Consider the following 18,912-nt stretch of genomic DNA (forward strand, 5'->3'; position numbering starts at 1 on the left):
TAAAGAATCTGCAATTCAAAAGAACTGGGACTTAAACACATTCACTGAAAGAGCAACTTGCTTTATAAATATTTAGGCATGTGCGAATAGTAAATTTTAGGTTCGAAGCGAATAGTGATTTAGTCAAATTTCGAATCTAATAAGAATGGTATATATCACATATTATAAAGAAAAATTAGCATATTTGTCATGACCCAACTAACCTGCACAATATTTTTGTAATTGAAACAAGGCATGTGCAAACGTAATTCTTTTTTGTTCAAAGGGACGTGGAAGGAACTTTGAGCAAATGACAACCTGTAAAATACAGTTTTAAAATTTACTATACTTGGAGCATATAAGCCGGTATAACAAGCTTTTAAACTGATAAAACTATGAATTGATGTGAGGGTAATATGTTTATTTAGCCTTGAAGTGGGGCTTCGTGGCAGTGTGGATTTCTCCTGGATAGGTGTATCCACTGCAGAGAAATCACCTTTACAGGGGTCTACATGCAGTTTGTATATGTCTATTGGAAATTTCGAAGTATTCGAAATGAACGAATAATTTAAATCCGTGTCGAAGCAAATTCAAATACTGTAATATTTGTTCGAACGTTCGAAGTACTCAAATATTTGCACATGACTATCAATATTGCATCTGCTGCAGGTTTCTTGAGGACCAAGTTTTACAGAGAGCACTGATTCTGCACTGCCATTAATGATGCTTCAGTTTTATTTGCCAGACATTTACACCATTTCAGCTCTTTTCTGGCACTTAAACATAATAAAATTTGGGGGAAAGAATCAGTGGCACCAGCATGATAAAAGCGCAAAAGGCACACATATAGACATTACACCTGCATGTTTCTTTTGCTTTTCGCTTTTGCTTCTCGCTTTTCACATTAAACTTGTTGAGTACACTAGTACAGGCAAGCATGTTTTCAATTTTTGCTTGTTTAATTAGTTAACAGTGCCGGATGCATCATTGTTAAAGTGTTAATTCTGGACATGGCTTACAAAGTGGCCAACTAGCAACGCATGCAAAAAGAAAATTGTTAGAAGTATGGCTAAATGTGCAGGTCACTGGGTGCTTCTAGCAGGAATAAAATATGTATGCACAGGCCTCCAGTCATGACATCAACGCTGATTTAACCAAACATACGAGCAGCAAGCTTCGCATTTCACAATTTCGGCACTCCTCGAAGTGAACACCACATACTGCATTGTTCACGGCTTAAATGACAAGAGTTCTAACTTGTTCCTACTAGTCTTTTTCTAGGCACATTTGTTTTCCCCTACTTGGCATAAGTAAACCGAATGCTCAGGTGCACCGTAAAACCTGCAAAAGATGATTTGAAAAATATAGAAACTGCTGTTGTTGCACAAGACTTCCTTGCTATTTTCTGCAGTGGTCAGTGCACAACTACTCTACTCAGCAAGTGATGCCATTCTTTGCAGTGCTACAATAAAGGCACACCAGGCGAAGCGATTTCTTTCCCAAGGATTGGTACAAATTTCCGATGAGTACAGCACCTATGCTATTGCATTTTCAGAGCTGTGAAATCTGGTTGCCTTTCTGTGTAACATCTGATGCATGTTTTGATTAGCACTGTTGCATAGCAAAAACTTCCGAATGGCTTTGTCTCCTTGCACATTGGCACAGCATTGTTGACAATGTAGCTTCAGTAAACATTCACATCTAACAGGAAGTTGGGCTTATTGCTTCCATTGGAGTACATATAACTACCAAGCCCTCCAAGATTGCTTAAAATTTTCTACACGAAGACACCTAAGCCAAGGCATACTTCAGTATCTGTGCCCTGCTTTCTTCACTGTATGCAGTTAAGAGTTCAGTTGGGGTTCTATATAGCAATATTTCTCTTTACCCGCGCAAGCTTTTACATGGCATCAGCTGCATGTTAAAGAATATTTTCGTATACCTAACCTGTTCATAATTCGAACTGCCCAGACGCCGTGTTTCACATCTGTTTAGAAATTCCTGAAGTGATCCCGCTTTTCTGTGATAACCACTGCACTCTTCAATTTTTACTGTAATTTCGAGGACATTACCGAAAGAAAACACTCGCTAAAACATGAAACTGACAGCATGCCACTTTTACTGTGGCATCGAGAGTACACATAATTCCTTTGGAAACATGCTAAGCATCGCCATATCAGAATTGAGCACATACGACTTCCTATTTGAGTAGCACTGCACTCAACTATGCTGTGTGTAAATAAAACCTTCAACAGTCTTTAATATGTGTTCCTGCATCAAATGTAAGTCTGAAGTTGCGCCGCATTCTGCTTAAACTATTGCACTGAAATATTGAGAAATGCAGTAAATCACAGCAATGCTATAAATTTTTAAGCTGCTTCAATCTAGAGGATGAAAGGCAACCTTATAACTGCAGATTTTGCAAGATGTGTCAACTGCAATAAGATCAGACTTGCATGACACTCACACGTTCTGTAAATGTAAAATTGAAAAGCAACATTTCTAGAATCTATATATTATGCTGCAAGTCTACGCCGATGAGCACACCCTATTTGCACAAGTTTCACATCATTTGGCCTGCTGTTTAGAGCAAGGAACAGATTGTGCGGGTACAAAGCCTGTACATTTGTGCTATGGAAGTAGCTACTGTATACACCAAGCAGTGTAAGGTGAGAAAATACTCTTACATTTTCTCAGCAGAAAGTTACAAGCACAGAATTCTGGCAAGAATGATTATGGTGTGCATGTTTGTTTGCAAAAAAACTAGGTATTGCACAGCTTTTGTCAATAGTTTCAAAGACTATGCACCTGAATAGATGCGACTGGGCTGTGCACCGGGGCCTCTGTACTATCTTTATTACTTGACAAATAGCTTGTCACATGCCACAGGAGCACTGCAACAAAGACTGTCACTGAGCTCTAACACTTGAGTGGCTTTGAAACTTTTGATAAAAGCTGTATATTAACATCTGTGCATTAAGCACAGGCCTTATACATTTGTGCTTGAGCATGGCAGCCTGCCTGGTTGTCGAAATCCAGCAATGGTTACCAAGACCAATGGTTACCAGCTGTCCCAGTGTAGAAAACACTCCGTAAAAACGTGGATAAAAGATGTAATAAAAAAAAAAAGTGCTCATCCACAAGTACAGAAACAGCGATGTTCTATGTACAGCACATCACAATACTTGTAAAACATGCTTGTGCTGTAGGCCTTGCATCAAAATGAGGCACATGAGATTAGTAATATTTGGCATTTGAGATTGGGCTGCAACCATCTGGTGTGCCTCGAGTAATGAAGCTCTCACCACGGTTTGATGTATGTACTGATTAGCCTTTTGGGTTACACCACTTATTACATTGGGTCTAATGGCTACCAACTGAGACACTACAGCCTGCTTATCTGTATATTGGGCAACACAGAAAGTACCTAGAATTTATGCAAGGTTCTCAACAGATATCGCATAAAAAATAGACTAAGGAGTGAGGTGAAGAGATGGAAGGTTCGTTTTGAGAAACGTGCTAAACACAATGAAGAATGCCTTTTTAGAAGAGTGGAAAATTTTAAAGGCCTTCTCACAGATCACCTTCACGAACACGTACAACAGGCGCCAGTCGAGAGTTCTGCATCTGCTTCAGACTCTCAAAGATTTTATGACGAACGTGCAGAAAAGCACATGTGCACAATACAATCATTACATCAGTGCCATGCCTCTCTGGCCAGCCTATAGGTTACCTATCAGCATGGCTTGAGGCTGAGCAAAGTCACAACACATCACGCGCATAAACAGTAACATGATTGCACACTAATTTGCCTTGTGTATAAGATGAACTAATGCACGATCATTTTTTTCGGAGATACCAGGCATGATATAAGAAGCCTGTCACGGAGACCAGTGACAGTTTTCATCACTCGCATGAGCGGTCGGGAAACTCGTGGTGAAAACTGCATACTGTGGCCCAGAAATCTCCGAAATTAACTGCTTGTTACATTTAATGGCTCCTATAATGTGCCTTCTGAGTTGTCTTTTTTTTTATTTATCAGCTAGCTTATACGTCTAACTCTATGAAAAGATTTCTAGGCGTAGAGTGCCTTGTACCATGGTAGAAAGATGATGACATAGTCAGCAAAGTTCAGAGAAGGAAACGAATGCATGAGATTTGATCCTTCAATGCTTGGAAGGATTATAGAGTGCTACTCCGTATACTCTACCTGCTTTTCTTGCACATAGCCATGTATATCAGCTCTTATCAATATTGCCAAATGTCTGTAACAGTAAAGGTATGCATGTGCTAAAACAATGCTGGTCTCGCACAGCAGGGCTAGTTTGACCCAGCAGATTATCTCGCTGGTGAAACTGTGCCCGCTGTACACGAACTTCCTCTAATAAGGCAAAACAATTATCTTAACAACATTTCTAATTTACACACAGACAACAAAGAGTGTGCTACTCCAAATTCAACAACTTCTACCGCCTAGCTTACTACTTGTGCCACAAACTGACATCTGTCTCTGCTTGCTTAATAAAACTGCCCAAGTATTAGTACTTGATACAGCCAAGTTTTCTCAAATAGCCACATTTAAGAACTAAATGGCCCGAAAGCTTGAAACAGTATGACAGTGCTGTCTTGGCAGTAAAGAGCCCTTTCTTAACCTAGCACAGTCAGCAAGGCAACAACATTCATGCTGAATACAGGAAGTCTGCAAAATGTTCTCGTCTGCATTTGCCTGGCACTACCTACTGCAAATGTGAACTGCACTTCTGCAGAGTGTGCTTGTGTTTTGCGGACACGTTCAAACGACCATTGAAGTATGTATTCTTGTAGGGCTTGTGAAAATTGCACATATTAGCACTCGTGTCATATGGTAAGCCTTCTGTACTCTAAAGCCTCGAAGTGGGATAGTGTGAGCTCTACAAACTTTATATAGCATTTTCTGGCACTGAGAGTGCAATAACGGACTCACTATGGGGCTTGGAACCAGCATAGCTAAATGACTTAATCGGAAAACATGGACCAATACAGTAGGACACTTCAGTGATAAACAACGGAGCATTTAGAATGTGAGTTATGAGCTGAAACTCCACAGGCCCTCTTTTTTTTGTGCACTTTCATGCTTTGACATGCTGAACTAACATGACTGGCAGTCAGCCGAGAATAGCACATTTCCTGTTTAATTCTCCTCATCCACAATTTTTCTTGAAGTCTTGTTACTTCATGCACTCGACCAGCTCAGCTACAAATCACTCTCACGTGCACGTGTGTCAAAGCACACTGATGAACGGCATTCCAAAAGATGTGTGTGTATTATGGCAGAAATTGTGCGCATGGTCAGCTAATGCCAAGAGTCCAGCACAAGTGTTAAGTTGAAGGAGGAAGTGAATACTGCAAGCAATCATTCTACATTGTGTAGCTCTTAAAAATTTTGAGCCCACTGAAAAACAAACTGTAATAACAGATGGAGCAAGGGCCGCCCAGCTTCTGTTTAAGTGGCAGAGGCCTCACGAGGAGGCTGGTGGTGTGAGGAGGACGCAACAGTCGGTGCCCGGGTATGGTGGCAGGTTGAGCTCGTACTTTGCGGCCAATGCGGGTGGCACGAAGCGGCCACCTAGCCAGTGCCACCGGCCTTTGAAGTTGCGGCTGCACAGTTTCGGCGCTGTCAGAGACACCAAGCACTCCGGCTGCAGAGCTTCTGCGTCGCCTCCGTTCTCCACGTCCCAGCCTAATCGATAAATCAAACAATGCGATAATCACTGCCACTACACAAGCAGACACTACACAGGCAGACATTACAGTCTAACCCCAAAATGATGGACATGGATCTAGTGGGCATAACAAATCAAATGTGAAATGTTTCCCATTGATACCGGCCTATAGCAGCACTACTACCAGACGCAGCCGCGGCAGACAAGCGGGAACACAGTTTCGCAAACAGAATACGAGTTTAGCAGTGGTCATTGACAAGTGCTGCACTGTCATCGCATATCGTTTTGATATGAAGAGCTGCTGGTATATGTGAAAAGTAATTTACAGGGAGCTTCCACAAGTACCAATTTCAATGCAGGACAAATGAGAACACAAGATATCTAAAATGTGTTCTCATAAATATGTGAGGTTGCGAAGCTGCTGGTAGACAGTACTTTTCTTTTTTCTCTCTTTCTTACAAGCTCCATTATGTGCACTCTTTCTCTCTCTCTCTCTTGATTGATCGACTCATCATGCACACCACTACATCTGTTGAATTGTGGGCTCTCATGTCAGCTATTTTGATGCTTTATTATAACACACAAATGACACGTAAAGATGAGAGGCAAGCACTGCATCACGTACTACTACCCCAATAATTCAAGATGACTTTTACAAAAGTGCATGTCACTGCTAAGTGCTCAAGGCACATCGCACACGTGCCCTAGAGCAACCACACTCACCCGAGGGAATATCAATGCTGGCCACTGGGATCTTCACCTTCTTGATCTTGTCGAGAACGTCTGCGAATTCCGGCCGCACAGGAGGCTTGAAGCTAAACCCAAACAGGGCATCCACAACTACATTGTAGGAGTCTGCAATTAGCTGCGAGTCTGGCAGGAAGGACAGGAATGGCACCTCCATCTCCTGGCACTGCTTGGTCAGGTTTTGGAACAGTGGCTTGTTGGACTGCTTTGGGTAGAACACTGACGGTTCATAACCCTGTGCGAGAAATGACAGGAACGAGAGGTTAGTCCATGCGAACCCTTAACCTGCATTGTTTACATCGCCAAGGTGCCTGAACTATGCAGCGTTAACTGTGTGCACTTTACCTGCAATTATTTTCACTCCATTATGCTTGTGGTTATTGTGAACAACATGGTACCTTGGTGTCTTTTGCATGCAGTGGTCTTATTTTACCAGTGAACATGATACAAGGTTGTCACACATAAAAGCAGCAATGGGTGAACATTGCAATGGTCACTGTATTTGAAAATGTACCACATGCATATTTTACTTCTCTCTTCAAGTCTTTAAGGTATTCCTAAATTTAAAAAAAAATCAAGCAAGGATATTGCTGACAATGTTTTGTTTCCTTGGCATGCTATACAACTCATGCCACTGGTCTAGAAGACATTTGCATAGCAACATTAGGCACTCTGATTCTAAATGCTCAGCAAAACTCGCACCTTAACCTTCCATTTTAATTGGAGATGTTATTCAGTGGTTGGCTGATTTATTGTCCAAATGAACAAGAAATGCATTTTTACACCACAGAGCTACGTATGGGTTTAGGACTCTGGAATGATCTCAAGCAACTGGCTCCTCTTAAAATAGCAGGTCTACAATTAGCCTACGATAGCTGCTGCAGTGGAAGAGTCTACATTAAATCCAGCTACACGATGCCTTTAATGATTAGTGAAATCTCTGTATTGTAGGCATAGTGGTATTCTGTCCACCAAAAAGCGTTCACCACAGCCGAAAATCCAACCTTCATTTTTGGTCACGGAACACAGCAGCTTAACAGAACTTGAGCAACGTTTTCGTTCACACTGCAGCAAACAGAAGTGTTCCTCTATTTGGACAAAGCAAGAGAGAAAGCTCACAAAAAGCTTCAGATGTCTGGCACAAACTAGCCCATCTCCACCGTTGTTGCCGGGTCCGCAGCAGACGAGAACAGTGGCACCTTTGGTCATGGTCGCCTTGGGGTAGGACTTGGCAACTGCAGTGGCCACACTGAGGCCAGCCAGCTCCATGAGCTGGTCCAAACTGTATGCATACTCTGAGAAGAGCTCTTGGTCGATCTTGATGGCCTCTTCCTGGCTGCAAGTGAACATACACATATGTACGTTCAGTATGACTTGCAACACGGCAGTACGTGGTCTCACGGACTCCAAGATCACCCATGGCATCCACTAGCCCTTAGCTCCATAACTAAATGCTGGTATCTCCCTTGGGGTTGATCCCAAGTGAGAAAATATCATTTAGTTGAATAAAGGAGGGCAAGTTGAAGCCATGCACAATATTTGAGCTCGTGAGGCCGCGTGCTCCCGCGTTGCAGGCCATATTGAGTGTGACTGTACGTATACATGTATTGGGCAGCATGTTCGGATGAAGCACAAAGTTCATCAATCGTGGATCACACAGCTCCTTTTCATGAAGAAAATGGGTACAGTAAAACACCCTCGCGACTAAGTCGGAAAAGTGTGTTTCACAATGTGCTAAACGTGCTGTTGGAGTCGGAGGAATCCGGCTTTCAAGATGTTACAGCAGAGGAAACAGACCTCCTATTTTGAGCTTTATAAGAAAGGCTAAAAATAGGCGTGACACTGCGCCCATATAAAAAAGTATTATAACACATTCACGCACCAGAGGGAATAATAAAGTAAGCAGAATGTAATCTCGTGTGTCTCTACAATAGAAAGCGTCAATGCCAGTGATTAAATGTGAATAGACAATGAACGAAATTGCGCAAGCAAGCAGCTGTCCAACTTGTCTTCCAAACATGCACAGCTGATCCCAAAGCGCTATAATCTGGCGTTTCGAAGACGGCGATACCTCATGAAAAATATTTCGTATTACATTAAACTAAAGTGATGGCTCTCGCACAGGCAAACCAAGCTGGCCTCGCAGAAAAGTGCGAGAGAACGACGTCGAGTAGCACGAGCCGCCCGAGCGCAGTAAAAATGCCCCGCCGGAGCGTGCTTCCCCGCATCACGAGTTATGCTGCGGCGAAGCCGAACGCAAAGCATCGCTCGCCGCTTCTGGGGAAAGCGAGATTGCGGTGCGTGATGCCCAGCCGAAAGGCAGGAACTCAATCGCGCGCGCTTCATTACCAGGTGCCACACTTCGCGAAAGCCCCGTGCCTGCTACGGCAGAAAACAGTGCCCGGACTGCAGCCGCAACGGCCACATGCCCGCGCGTTCTCTATATACCTGATGTATCGCATCTTCTCCAAGTACTGGGACATGTTGGCGTCTGCGACGATGTGCGGCTCGGATCGGTCCACGCTGACACTCTTGGGACGGCGTCGGAAGGAGAAGCGCATCGGCTTCTTCTCGCTTTTCTCCATGGTCGCCGGTGCGAGTGCAGCGGGCTAAGAGTTGAGGAGGCAAGTACGGAAACACGCGGTTCGAACTGCGACCGCTGGACGGGAGGCCTGGAAGAAAGCTGCCGAGGGCGGAGACTGTAACAGCGAGACGGCTGCTCTTCCCACGCACGTACTCTCGGTCGACGTTTGGAGCGTCGTTGTCCACCACGTCGCCACACCCACGCACGCACACGCGCGCGCTCGGCGCGCGCTCACACTCGCCTGCACCGCGCACTGGGGCTCGGTCGGTCGCTGCTGCCGTTCACACGGCGGCGCGATTTCGGCAGCCTCGCCTCCCAGACGTCGCCCACACCGCGCTCGCTGCCCGCTTCATTATCCCTTCAACCCAGTGAGCTGCAGCACCTTGGGTCCCTTTCTTTTTTTTTGCTCGGGGCGAGGGAGCCGCCGGACACGCAGGAACCGTCGCCGATCTGCGACTCTTTCGCGGCCGCGTCTCGGCCCGAGAGGAGGAGCTGGGTGTGGTGTTGAAATGAGGCAGTGAAAAAAAGAGATTGGGGGAAATAGAAAGAAAAGGCTTCTTTCTACGAGCGGGAAGGCGGGACGGGCGAAACAGCTCGTAAAACCGAGCACGACCGCTGGTGGCGCGCTGCCACAACTACCGCTACTAGTGCCGCTGAGAAAACTGCCAGGAGGCGATGTTTTCTCGGGAAGGACGGGAAAGTGGGAGGCGGGAGGGAGAAGGGCCTCGCCTCATCTGCGCGCGCGCGCTTCTCTTGCGAAACCTCGGCGGAGCTGCTGCTGGTAGCGAGCGGTTCACGTACATTCATTAATCTTCAGCCGGCAATGCGCCCAAAATAAATAAAGAAGAGTCGGAGAACGTGAAAGGGGATCTTTGCGAAGCAGAAACCGCCGCGACAACTGAACACGAAAGTTAAGCGAGCGCGCCTCGCAAAGTTAATTAGGTGAACAAGCTGTGGAGAGACGAAACCTTTATTTTTAACGAGTCTCCCGGTCGCCAGCACTGTTGTTTCAACATTCAATACGGAGGCTGCTGCGTAGGTTTGAGGGCGAATGGGGGCGCCGAGGTCTTTCTGGCAGTACACAGTTTCGCAGATTAGTTCCATCAGAATGGTCTGCTGGGCAACGCTCTTGCGGCATCCTTTCCAGAGCTGAATTTTTCACGAGGTGTACAACGATTCGGACGAATTTGGAAACGGAGTTGCAAAGCAAGCGCCGCTCGTCTAACGAAAAGCAGATGCAAGAATAAAAGTCCCGATTGAACCGTGCAAGTTAAGCCCCGAATAAGGTCGTCACATTAGGGGAGCGTCGGCCTATAGATATAATGCCTTAAATGGTGTTACACTTAATTTCCACTGCGGCAATGGAAATGAAGAACCGTGCGTTCGTGCTTCGACGCAGCTCCCAAATGAAAACGAAGGCGCTCAAAATGCCGAGCGTTAACCGCGGCATAAACAGTGCCCATCATTATACTTGTCGGCGTACCGCCAGGTGGCGTCGGTTCAAACTACTCGGGCATTTCCATTCGCCTACGCAAAGAAAATAAAATCGACAGTCATGAGGCGGTAGACGGGGGCATCGTCGCTTCGCGAGGCGTAGGTCGTGCAGCAACTGTGGGAACGATCCGTTAAAGCACCACGGCGCCCCCGCGGTGAGCGTGCGTGCGCCACAGTGGCGCCACCGGGCGTCGGCGGCTGGCGCAACCTGCGGGCTCCCGGCGCTTGGCAATCGATCGCGCGCTACCGCCACCGTTCCGGAGAAAGACAATGGTGAGGCGCCAGCCGAGATATCGGCCACGAAGGCACCCCTTTTCTTGCTTCTTCAACAACGAGAAGTATGTAGAAACGTCGCACCGTCTTTCGAAGCTGAGAAAAATTCGCATCCCTGTCGGCGGGTCCTAAAGTGCGCCACGAGAAACGTGACAGAACAGCCCTCGCAGGAATTAATGGCATAGATAGCAAGTCCCAACAGAATCTTCTCCCCAAGATTTCTCAAGATCTGTTACGCACTGATACAAAATTCCATAAAAAAAATATCCCACTTAGAGATAAAGAGAAATTGAAAGATAAAAATTAATACGTGCGTTTATTCCGTTTTATATAAACTCCAACGAAAAAGAGAGACAGGGAAAGGTCAGATTGCGAACGAAGAGCCAAACGAACACCGGAATATATATATATAGCTTCCTTTAATATCGTGCCGCGAAGAGCCCGACATTTGAGGGGAGAGAGCACACGGCACGGCACCCACACAGGACGGTCGTTATAGAATCATCCGCCGAGCGTAGCGCGTCGGGGCGCATTTTCCGCTGCGTTCTCGCGGGTTATAAGGTGCGCCCATGCCGCAGCATCTCTGCCGACCAGCTCATGAATTGAGGGCCACTGCGGGAACCTCACCGCACCATCCCGGCGGGCGCTCGATCCAAAGAGCAACAAGGAGGAGCCGACGCACAGGGGCCAAAAGGAAGCGGCCAACAAGCAAAGAACGATCGCGGGATCAAGCCAGCTAGGGCTCGTCGATTTATATACGTGGGGAGAAAAGGAGCTCCACTTCCTTTCCTTCTTCACTTTTCTTTCCTCTTCCCGCATTGGATGTCGGCAGCGGCGGGAGGACGGGGTGCCGATACGGTCCAGTGCCGATGTGATGCGCCTCCGCACCACCTATGCGACGACGGCGGGGGCAACGGACGAGGCCGCGAAGACCATAAAAAGGAGCTCGTGTTCTGTATCTCGGACGCGGTGGCAGTGTTCTCGCGGGTGCGCGGGAGGAGCAGGGTAGCGTATACACCGGGAGCGACGATAAGCCGGCTCTATATAGCGGTCGCGTGGCCGTAATAAATCTTTCTAAGTGGGCCCTGCGTCGGAGTCGTATAGCTTCTCGAAGTGTGGCGCGCGAGACTAGGAGAAGAGTGAATGAATGAGCGAACGAGTAATTAGAGTTTTTTGTCGCATTCGCGAGCCCACCCGATTGCCCCGGAGTAATTACTGGATTAAATATGTGGAACTGCGCGAGCAAGAGATAAGATAAGTGAGAAAGATGACAAAGCGCCATGTCTTCTCAACGACTTGAAGTACTCGAAGTCTTCCCTTGCAATGAAATGTACCAACAAGCCAAAACTGCCACGAGAACGACGTCCTGAACCACTTTACGAATGAATAATCAACTCCCGATTTCCCCGTAGAAATTATCTGAGGCGCGCTGAGGGCGCAAGTGATTTCATCACGTACGCGTACGTGATGAAATCGGGCGTGACCTTTCGCCCGAAGTGTACGCCTTGAAATTCACGCTCTTTCGTGCATTCGGTGCGACCGAAAGGCCAGCGGAGTTCTCCAGGGGAGGTTCGTTATTTATACTGGCGCGGCAGTATGGTCTCTGTCCTCAGCAATTTTCGCTCTATGAAAGTTCAGTGCCGTCGCAAAGAATTGACTGCCTCCGCACGTGCGTGGGCATACAAGGCCAGCCGTGCATGGCTCCAAGCTCCATGCATGACTTATACAGATACTGCGGTCGATACTTATATGTTAGCTGCGGCTACACTACCATGGGCGCCGGTGACGCATAGTATATGTGCTCTATGAAAGGGAGAGTAAGAAAGAGAGAGAAAAAGCTCTTTATTGAGTTAAGTGCACCTGAAAGAGTAAATGGCAGGTAGAGGTTCTATAGAAGGCGGGCGGGAAGCAATTGATAAATTGATCAGAATATGCGGTGCTTGTCGCCTCGTTTTTAGCGCTGGACGCACAACACCGAGAAAAAAATTTTTGTGAACCGCACTTGATGATGATATCCCACATGTGCCCTTTTATGTGACCAGTTGAAAACGCGCCAAATGCAGCGCGGTATCGGTCGTGAAACAAGTCGTGTCGCTGACAGCAGTCGAAGACTTCACCAATCGGCTCCGTGAGGTGACAACCGTACAATGACGGTGTCGCCCAAACATGAAAATGTAATTGGAAACACGCTCCCCCCGCCTTTTTTTTAAATTATTATTGCGCCAGCGTAATGCGGCAAATGTATGCGATAGACTGTGTCTGGTACGATGAAATTGCCACATCGAAGGCGTGCTGTACTCGGCACGCCTTTTGAATCCTATCAGGAGCGTAACAACATATTTATTTTTCGGAGGAGGGGTGAGGAGGGAATTGACCCCCTACCCCCGGCTATGTCAATGAACCCCATGGCCGCATTAAAAGATAAAATAAATGATTTATTTATTGCGCTCACCGCGAATTGACGCTCTACAGCGTAATTACTGGGTCGATAGCTACGTGATAAAGAAATAAAAACAAGACAAACTTTTCCGACGTTGCTTTTTAAAGGGACACTAAAGTGACACATTAAAAAAGTTTAGACAAAAAAGAAATGATTCCTAGGGAACTTTATTACCGTTAATTTCGCCGTCATAGGTTCATTGTCAGAAACGATATATAAATTTAAATGAAGATCAAAGTTTCGTTTCTGAATATCGCGCCTAAGCCACAGCACCTGAATGTCAGTGTGACGTCACAGATTTCAAAGTCATTCGTTCATACTTCAGCCAGAATAACTCAATAAAATTTCCGGGAAATGCAACCGTCGTGGCTGCAACTACAACCCACATGCTCCAGCTCAACCGCGCAACACCTCCGCCGCTGATCGAGTAAACAGTTGGCGGATAAATTCGAATTGAGTTTGTGCCCAAGTTCTGACCAAGTCGCGGATGTGAATCAAAAGCAGAAATATTGCGGGTGATCGCGCACAGAGGCGTAACCAGAAATTTTATCGGGAGGGGTGTGTGTGAACTGGCGAAGCCTGTGGCGCACTGCATGCGGCGGGAGAAACTCATCTGGTGCAAAAAAACATGAGCTCTCATATTGGAAGATACTTCGGTAGACTTAAACACGATCTGCGGCGAAAGCTCCCATTACTAAATTTAACCATCGCTGCCTCCGTCTAATTAGCTTTAACACCTTAGCGTAAATTAGGATGGACGCTTGCACATGTACGAGTCACAGTGGCGCACCGCGACCAGGGGCGGGGAGGGGGGTTGACACTTGTGTCGCGCTCGTGTTGTGTACTACGTGTGTGTTTGTGTGTAGGTGCATGTGTCTGTGTGTTTTCGTCTTCGTGTTCAGACAGCGCGTCACAAGTGTCAACTATGCACAACCAATTAGCACTCTGGCCCTTCTGTTGTGGGGGGGGGGGGGGACCGGTTCAGAGGTAATAGCACCCCCCCCCCCTCGTCTCACTGCCTGTTGACGTTGCAATATGACAACGTCAACAGAGGTCGAATTTTCCCGATTGGCTCTAGAATGTGTTCACTCCTAAACTGAAGGGGCGCAAACCGCATGCGCGGTGTGGCTTTGCGTTCAATTCCATACAACCTTGTCTTTTCATAATTTAGAACATGGCCAGCTGCAGAGTTTTTTTCCTTCTTTTTTTTTTTTTAACAGCATCGCCCGGCCACCATGTCGGCACCCTCATCAATGCACGGAGCTGCAAAAGTGGCACGAAAAAAAAAAAATAAACACATATGCCGAACAACCTCGCTGGTAGCTATGTTACGCGTTGGTCTGTTCAATTTGCCGTTTATTTTCTACGTGCACTGCTGCTTTGTAGAATGGCTTCTTGACCCTGTCAAGCTGTTTCAAGACGTTTCGGTAAAACACTGAAATAAACATCCTCATCATCATCCTTGATAAGCTTTTTTATTTGGCATTTTATTTGTTGTTGAATTCCTGCAGCCGAAGCAAAGAAATGACATATTATGCCTGCTCCCCCCCCCCCCCCCCCCCCCCCCCACTCCATTCGTTCGCAATCCCATGATCTAGTCAAAGTACCGCTCCCCGCCCCCAGAACACAAAGCCCCGACAGAAATCAATTAATACCGGAGAGAGCGAACTCGAGACGGAGACACAGGGAAGAACACAACACAAGCGCTCAAATTTATCCTTGGTGCATTACTGGCGAGCAGCTAAAGAGGCACGATTAATACAGTAAGATGTTTAAGTTGCTGCTTTACTATTATTTACAGCGCTATTTGCATCGCTTATTGTCAATCATGTGGTTGTATTTTGTGACATACGCTGTCAAATCGTTTACAATAATTGCCAGGATGACTTGATCTACATCAAAAGTAACACGTACACTTCTAAAAGGCATACCCAAGATCTCACTTAATTGAAAGACAAGTAATAATTAACACGGCAAATATCATAATCGGAATGATCTGGGATAAAACATTGCACTATGACTGTGCACATCATCATTACCTGAAGCATTACCGCACTATGGAATAATGACTACAAAGTAAAGGTCCTGTAACATGCTACTAAATTGATGCAAACACATATGTGCAGTGTCTCCTTGCGCGATTGTGTCGTGTATACCTGCCATTGCCAATTAGAATATGCACGTTATGCTAATGACAACAGCACAAAAGAAGCGTGGAATCTCAAACCGCGCACTGCAATGAAAAAACAAGCTTGCAATTGATCTTATTCATTTTCTTATTGTCCGTGAAAATCATCTTAAATGCGCAACAATATTTCTGCACACTTCCTCGATCTATCATTTACCGCATGCTAAGTTTATAAACAAATCAAAATGTATTAGACCTATTTACCTTAGGAACTTCACTTTCGTGCTCATCTTTCGAGCGGCGTTCGAGCTTACAGCAAACCGGCAGGAATGTTTTCCGAGTTGGAAAGAGGCTACAAGCTGCACACTTTTGAAGATGCTCAGGTGCATTTAGCACCTTGATGCCGCTAAGCCGTTCTCAGATTGAACAGTGGCGTCAATGATTATCGACCTTTAACTAATCAGTTTAGTTGACAGCGAGAATTCACGGACGCAGCAACCGAAAACGAGCACGTCCAAAACAGCGGAAGCTACGGAAGCACACCGAGCGACAGCAGCGACCAAGGCGGCGACGATACTCTTTGCTGAAAGAGTGAAAGTACAAAATGTTATGTTGTATTTAATTTGTTATAACACAGTTTAACAAATAAACTGCGACATAACATAGTTTCATAATAAAAAGAAAACACATCTGTATTTTTCATGATCGTGATCCCGGCTAACAACTAAAAGCAATCGAGACGAATCCGTAGCACGAAGTGATGCCACAATGCTTTTCACCCTCGTTCGTATTCGTAACATTGAGGTGACTTTTTGAGGTGAGTTAATTATCTTGTAAACATTGCAGTGCTTATCGTAAGAACATCGCAGTACTCTAAACTGTCACTACGTTCAAAGTGATGCGCTTCTTTTTATGTTAAACCTCACGAACGACTGAGCACTGTCCGGCCTATGAAATGGCATTCTGGCCAGAGTGCGATACACACGACTTTCGTATGCATTTTACCACATGCTTATTAGGTTGTCGTTCCCATAAATGTTTACTAGCGCTTTTCTTAGCGGGTTGTACTATTCACTGTTGCCGTCTTGAGAAGTCCGTCGTGCCTTCCGAGCTCTGCAATTGAACGATCAGAGATGGGCAAGCAGACGGCGCGCATCGGGCAAGTGGCCGAAGGTTGCACTTCCTTCCGCTTTTTTCAGATTCGGACATTGCTGTCGCGCGCTTCTCGAAATGGAGTCCGAACAGCTGGAGAAACTTCGCCAGTCGCAGCTCAAGGGCCTGCGGTCCTGCGACGCGAAGATCGAGCGGTGGGCTCAATTCGAGCGCGACTACGAGGCCCTCGGCGAGCGGCTGCGCACGCTGCCCGAGCGCGTGAGCCACGAGGTGATGGTGCCGCTCAACTCGCTCGCCTTCATGCCGGGACGGCTCATCCACACGAACGAGGTACTCGTGCTCCTGGGCGACAATTGGTTCGTCCAGCGGTCAGCAAGCCAGGCGATGGACATCGCCAAGCGGCGCGCCGAGCAATGCAAGAAGATGCGGGAAGAGTTGAAAGCCGAGCGGGAACAGCGCACCAACTGGATTAAGTACACGGACGAGTTGCACCGCGAGAGCGGCTACGCGGACATTCGGGAGCCGTACGACCCGGCCGAGGAAAGCGCGTGGCGGGAGAGACACCGCAAGAGCGTGCGCGACTACCACACGTCCAAAAAGGCCGCGGGAGGTGAGGCACATCAGCCGGCCAAAGATGACGTGTGGAAACTGCTCGAGCGCCTGGAGTTGCAAGAAGAGCAGGAAGAGGAAGAAACCTGTACGAGCGTCGCGCCCGAGACGACTTCACATGACGAGGCCTCCCGCAAAGTCCGATGGCAAGACGAGAGCAGCGGCCACATCAGCTTCTCCTACTCGTCGAGTGATACCTGCTCGGCGACCACGGCCACTTGCAGTTCGGACGCGTTGCTAAGTCCGGGGGACATCTTGCGCATATTTGGAGGATCCGAAGGCAGCGTGGCAAAGTCTATACTGAAGAATTCGTCGGATGTGAAGCCCCTGACGCTGCCCAAGGCGTCGGTATCGTCTCCTGTTGTACCGGCACCGAGAGAAAGGCCAAAGCCGAAGTTTGACGACGCGTTCACGGGAAATGTCGTGGAACACCGCACTATCGCACCTTCGTCGACGACAATTGACTTTGATGTTACTGACGTAGAATTACCGGCACCACTAAACAAGCCAAGTTCGTTGTTTAAGTCAAGGAGGAGAACAAAGCCATAGACTCAAAGCACTGAACAATGGCTTGTGGTACTCTACAGAAAACTGGACACAGAAAGTCTGTGCGACTGTGAACAGTGCTTTTTCTGTGATCTTAAAATACCTTCTACTGGACTTGCAGCTGTTACTACGAGGTGCCTAAGGAGCGTGTAAACTAATGTGAAAAAACATGCTAGGCTAAACACACGCAGTGCACGTAACATGTTAGCGAAGTCAGTATACTTAGCTGTGTTCTTTAGGCCGGACACGAATACTGATGTTAGCTGTCAGTGAAAGACCGCACGATTTGCCTTGCTGTAGCATAACTGCAGCTTTTTCTGTTCTTAATTTACTAATGTTTTTGTGGACCACAGCGATAGCATGAGATGAATATGCTGTTGCGTCTTGAACGCATGTTGACTTTGTAAGTTATACGGTAAAGCATTCTGTATAAGAGGCATATGTTTCTTATTAAAGATTTATTTCCAGCACAGCTCACAACGTAATTTTGTATTCTCTACTGGCATTTTCACAGTGCCTGTAAAAAGCTACGAAAATCATTTTTTCAAACTGCAGAGGAATGGCTTATGGTTTTAGATGTGTATTGTTGTTTGGCTGAAGGGCATACAGCATATTATTTTGGGCAGGAATACAACAGGTATAACCAAGTAATCTGGTTCCGCTCCTGCAAATAGCCAAGATGGCAGAGCGTCTTCCATAAGAACAGTATTGGGAGAGAGCCGACAAAGTCTTGATGATTTGAACTTCGCAAGCTGGAGCATTCTTCTGTGCTTGGTGATGATGGCAGGGGTGTTGTGTGTCAAAATTATGCTATAATTATGAGACACGCGATAATGAGAGCCTCTGAGTTAATTTCGATCACCTGAGGTTCTTCAACGTGCACCTAAATCCAAGTACATGGGTGTTCATGCATTTCGCTTCCATTAAAATGCAGCCATCGTGGCCGAGAATTTAACTGCATCCTGGAGCTTAGCAGTGCAAAACATTTACCACAAGCTACCACAGTGTAAAAAACAAACGAATAAAAAAAAAAGAAAGCTTGTCTACCTCATGTGATGTGCATAATGAACATAGTAGTGACAAAATTGTCTTAGTGCTAATGCTATTGAACTAAAACTGTGTTGAAGGAGCACTTACACAAAAATTTTGCATCTTGCTTTTTCCGTTGCAATAGTTAGCTAACGACCCATTTCACGGATGGAAAGCTTGTTTGCTTGAGCACGCGACGGTTAATTATTTGGAGACTTTTTTATAGCGCTCAGTCGCAGTTTCGGTTTCAGTGAGCGCAGAGTGAGGT

General features: G+C 46.4%; 2 protein-coding genes across 3 annotated transcripts; one reads left to right on the forward strand and one right to left on the reverse strand.

Moving 5' to 3' along the window:
* Nucleotides 1–3,101: 3,101 nt before the first annotated feature.
* Nucleotides 3,102–15,878, reverse strand: LOC119393326 (NAD(P)H-hydrate epimerase). 2 transcript variants are annotated; one of them, XM_037660291.2, is made up of 4 exons: nucleotides 15,612–15,878; nucleotides 7,548–7,764; nucleotides 6,405–6,663; nucleotides 3,102–5,698 (listed from the first exon to the last, which is right to left on the reverse strand). In XM_037660291.2, the coding sequence occupies exons 1-4, from the start codon at nucleotides 15,734–15,736 to the stop codon at nucleotides 5,478–5,480; spliced, it is 822 nt and encodes a 273-aa protein (XP_037516219.1). In that variant the 5' UTR covers nucleotides 15,737–15,878; the 3' UTR covers nucleotides 3,102–5,477. The 2 variants fall into 2 exon arrangements, with proteins under 2 accessions (XP_037516219.1, XP_037516218.1); XM_037660290.2 differs by lacking the exon at nucleotides 15,612–15,878 and adding an exon at nucleotides 8,877–9,098.
* Nucleotides 15,879–16,083: 205 nt separating this feature from the next.
* LOC119393519 (unconventional prefoldin RPB5 interactor) lies at nucleotides 16,084–18,620 on the forward strand. Its single transcript, XM_049416215.1, has 2 exons — nucleotides 16,084–16,164; nucleotides 16,547–18,620. The coding sequence occupies exon 2, from the start codon at nucleotides 16,578–16,580 to the stop codon at nucleotides 17,616–17,618; it is 1,041 nt and encodes a 346-aa protein (XP_049272172.1). The 5' UTR covers nucleotides 16,084–16,164; nucleotides 16,547–16,577; the 3' UTR covers nucleotides 17,619–18,620.
* The last annotated feature ends 292 nt before the right edge of the window (nucleotides 18,621–18,912 follow it).

This window comes from Rhipicephalus sanguineus, chromosome 5 (genome assembly GCF_013339695.2).
Source record: "Rhipicephalus sanguineus isolate Rsan-2018 chromosome 5, BIME_Rsan_1.4, whole genome shotgun sequence".
In the NCBI taxonomy this organism is placed as follows: domain Eukaryota; kingdom Metazoa; phylum Arthropoda; class Arachnida; order Ixodida; family Ixodidae; genus Rhipicephalus; species Rhipicephalus sanguineus.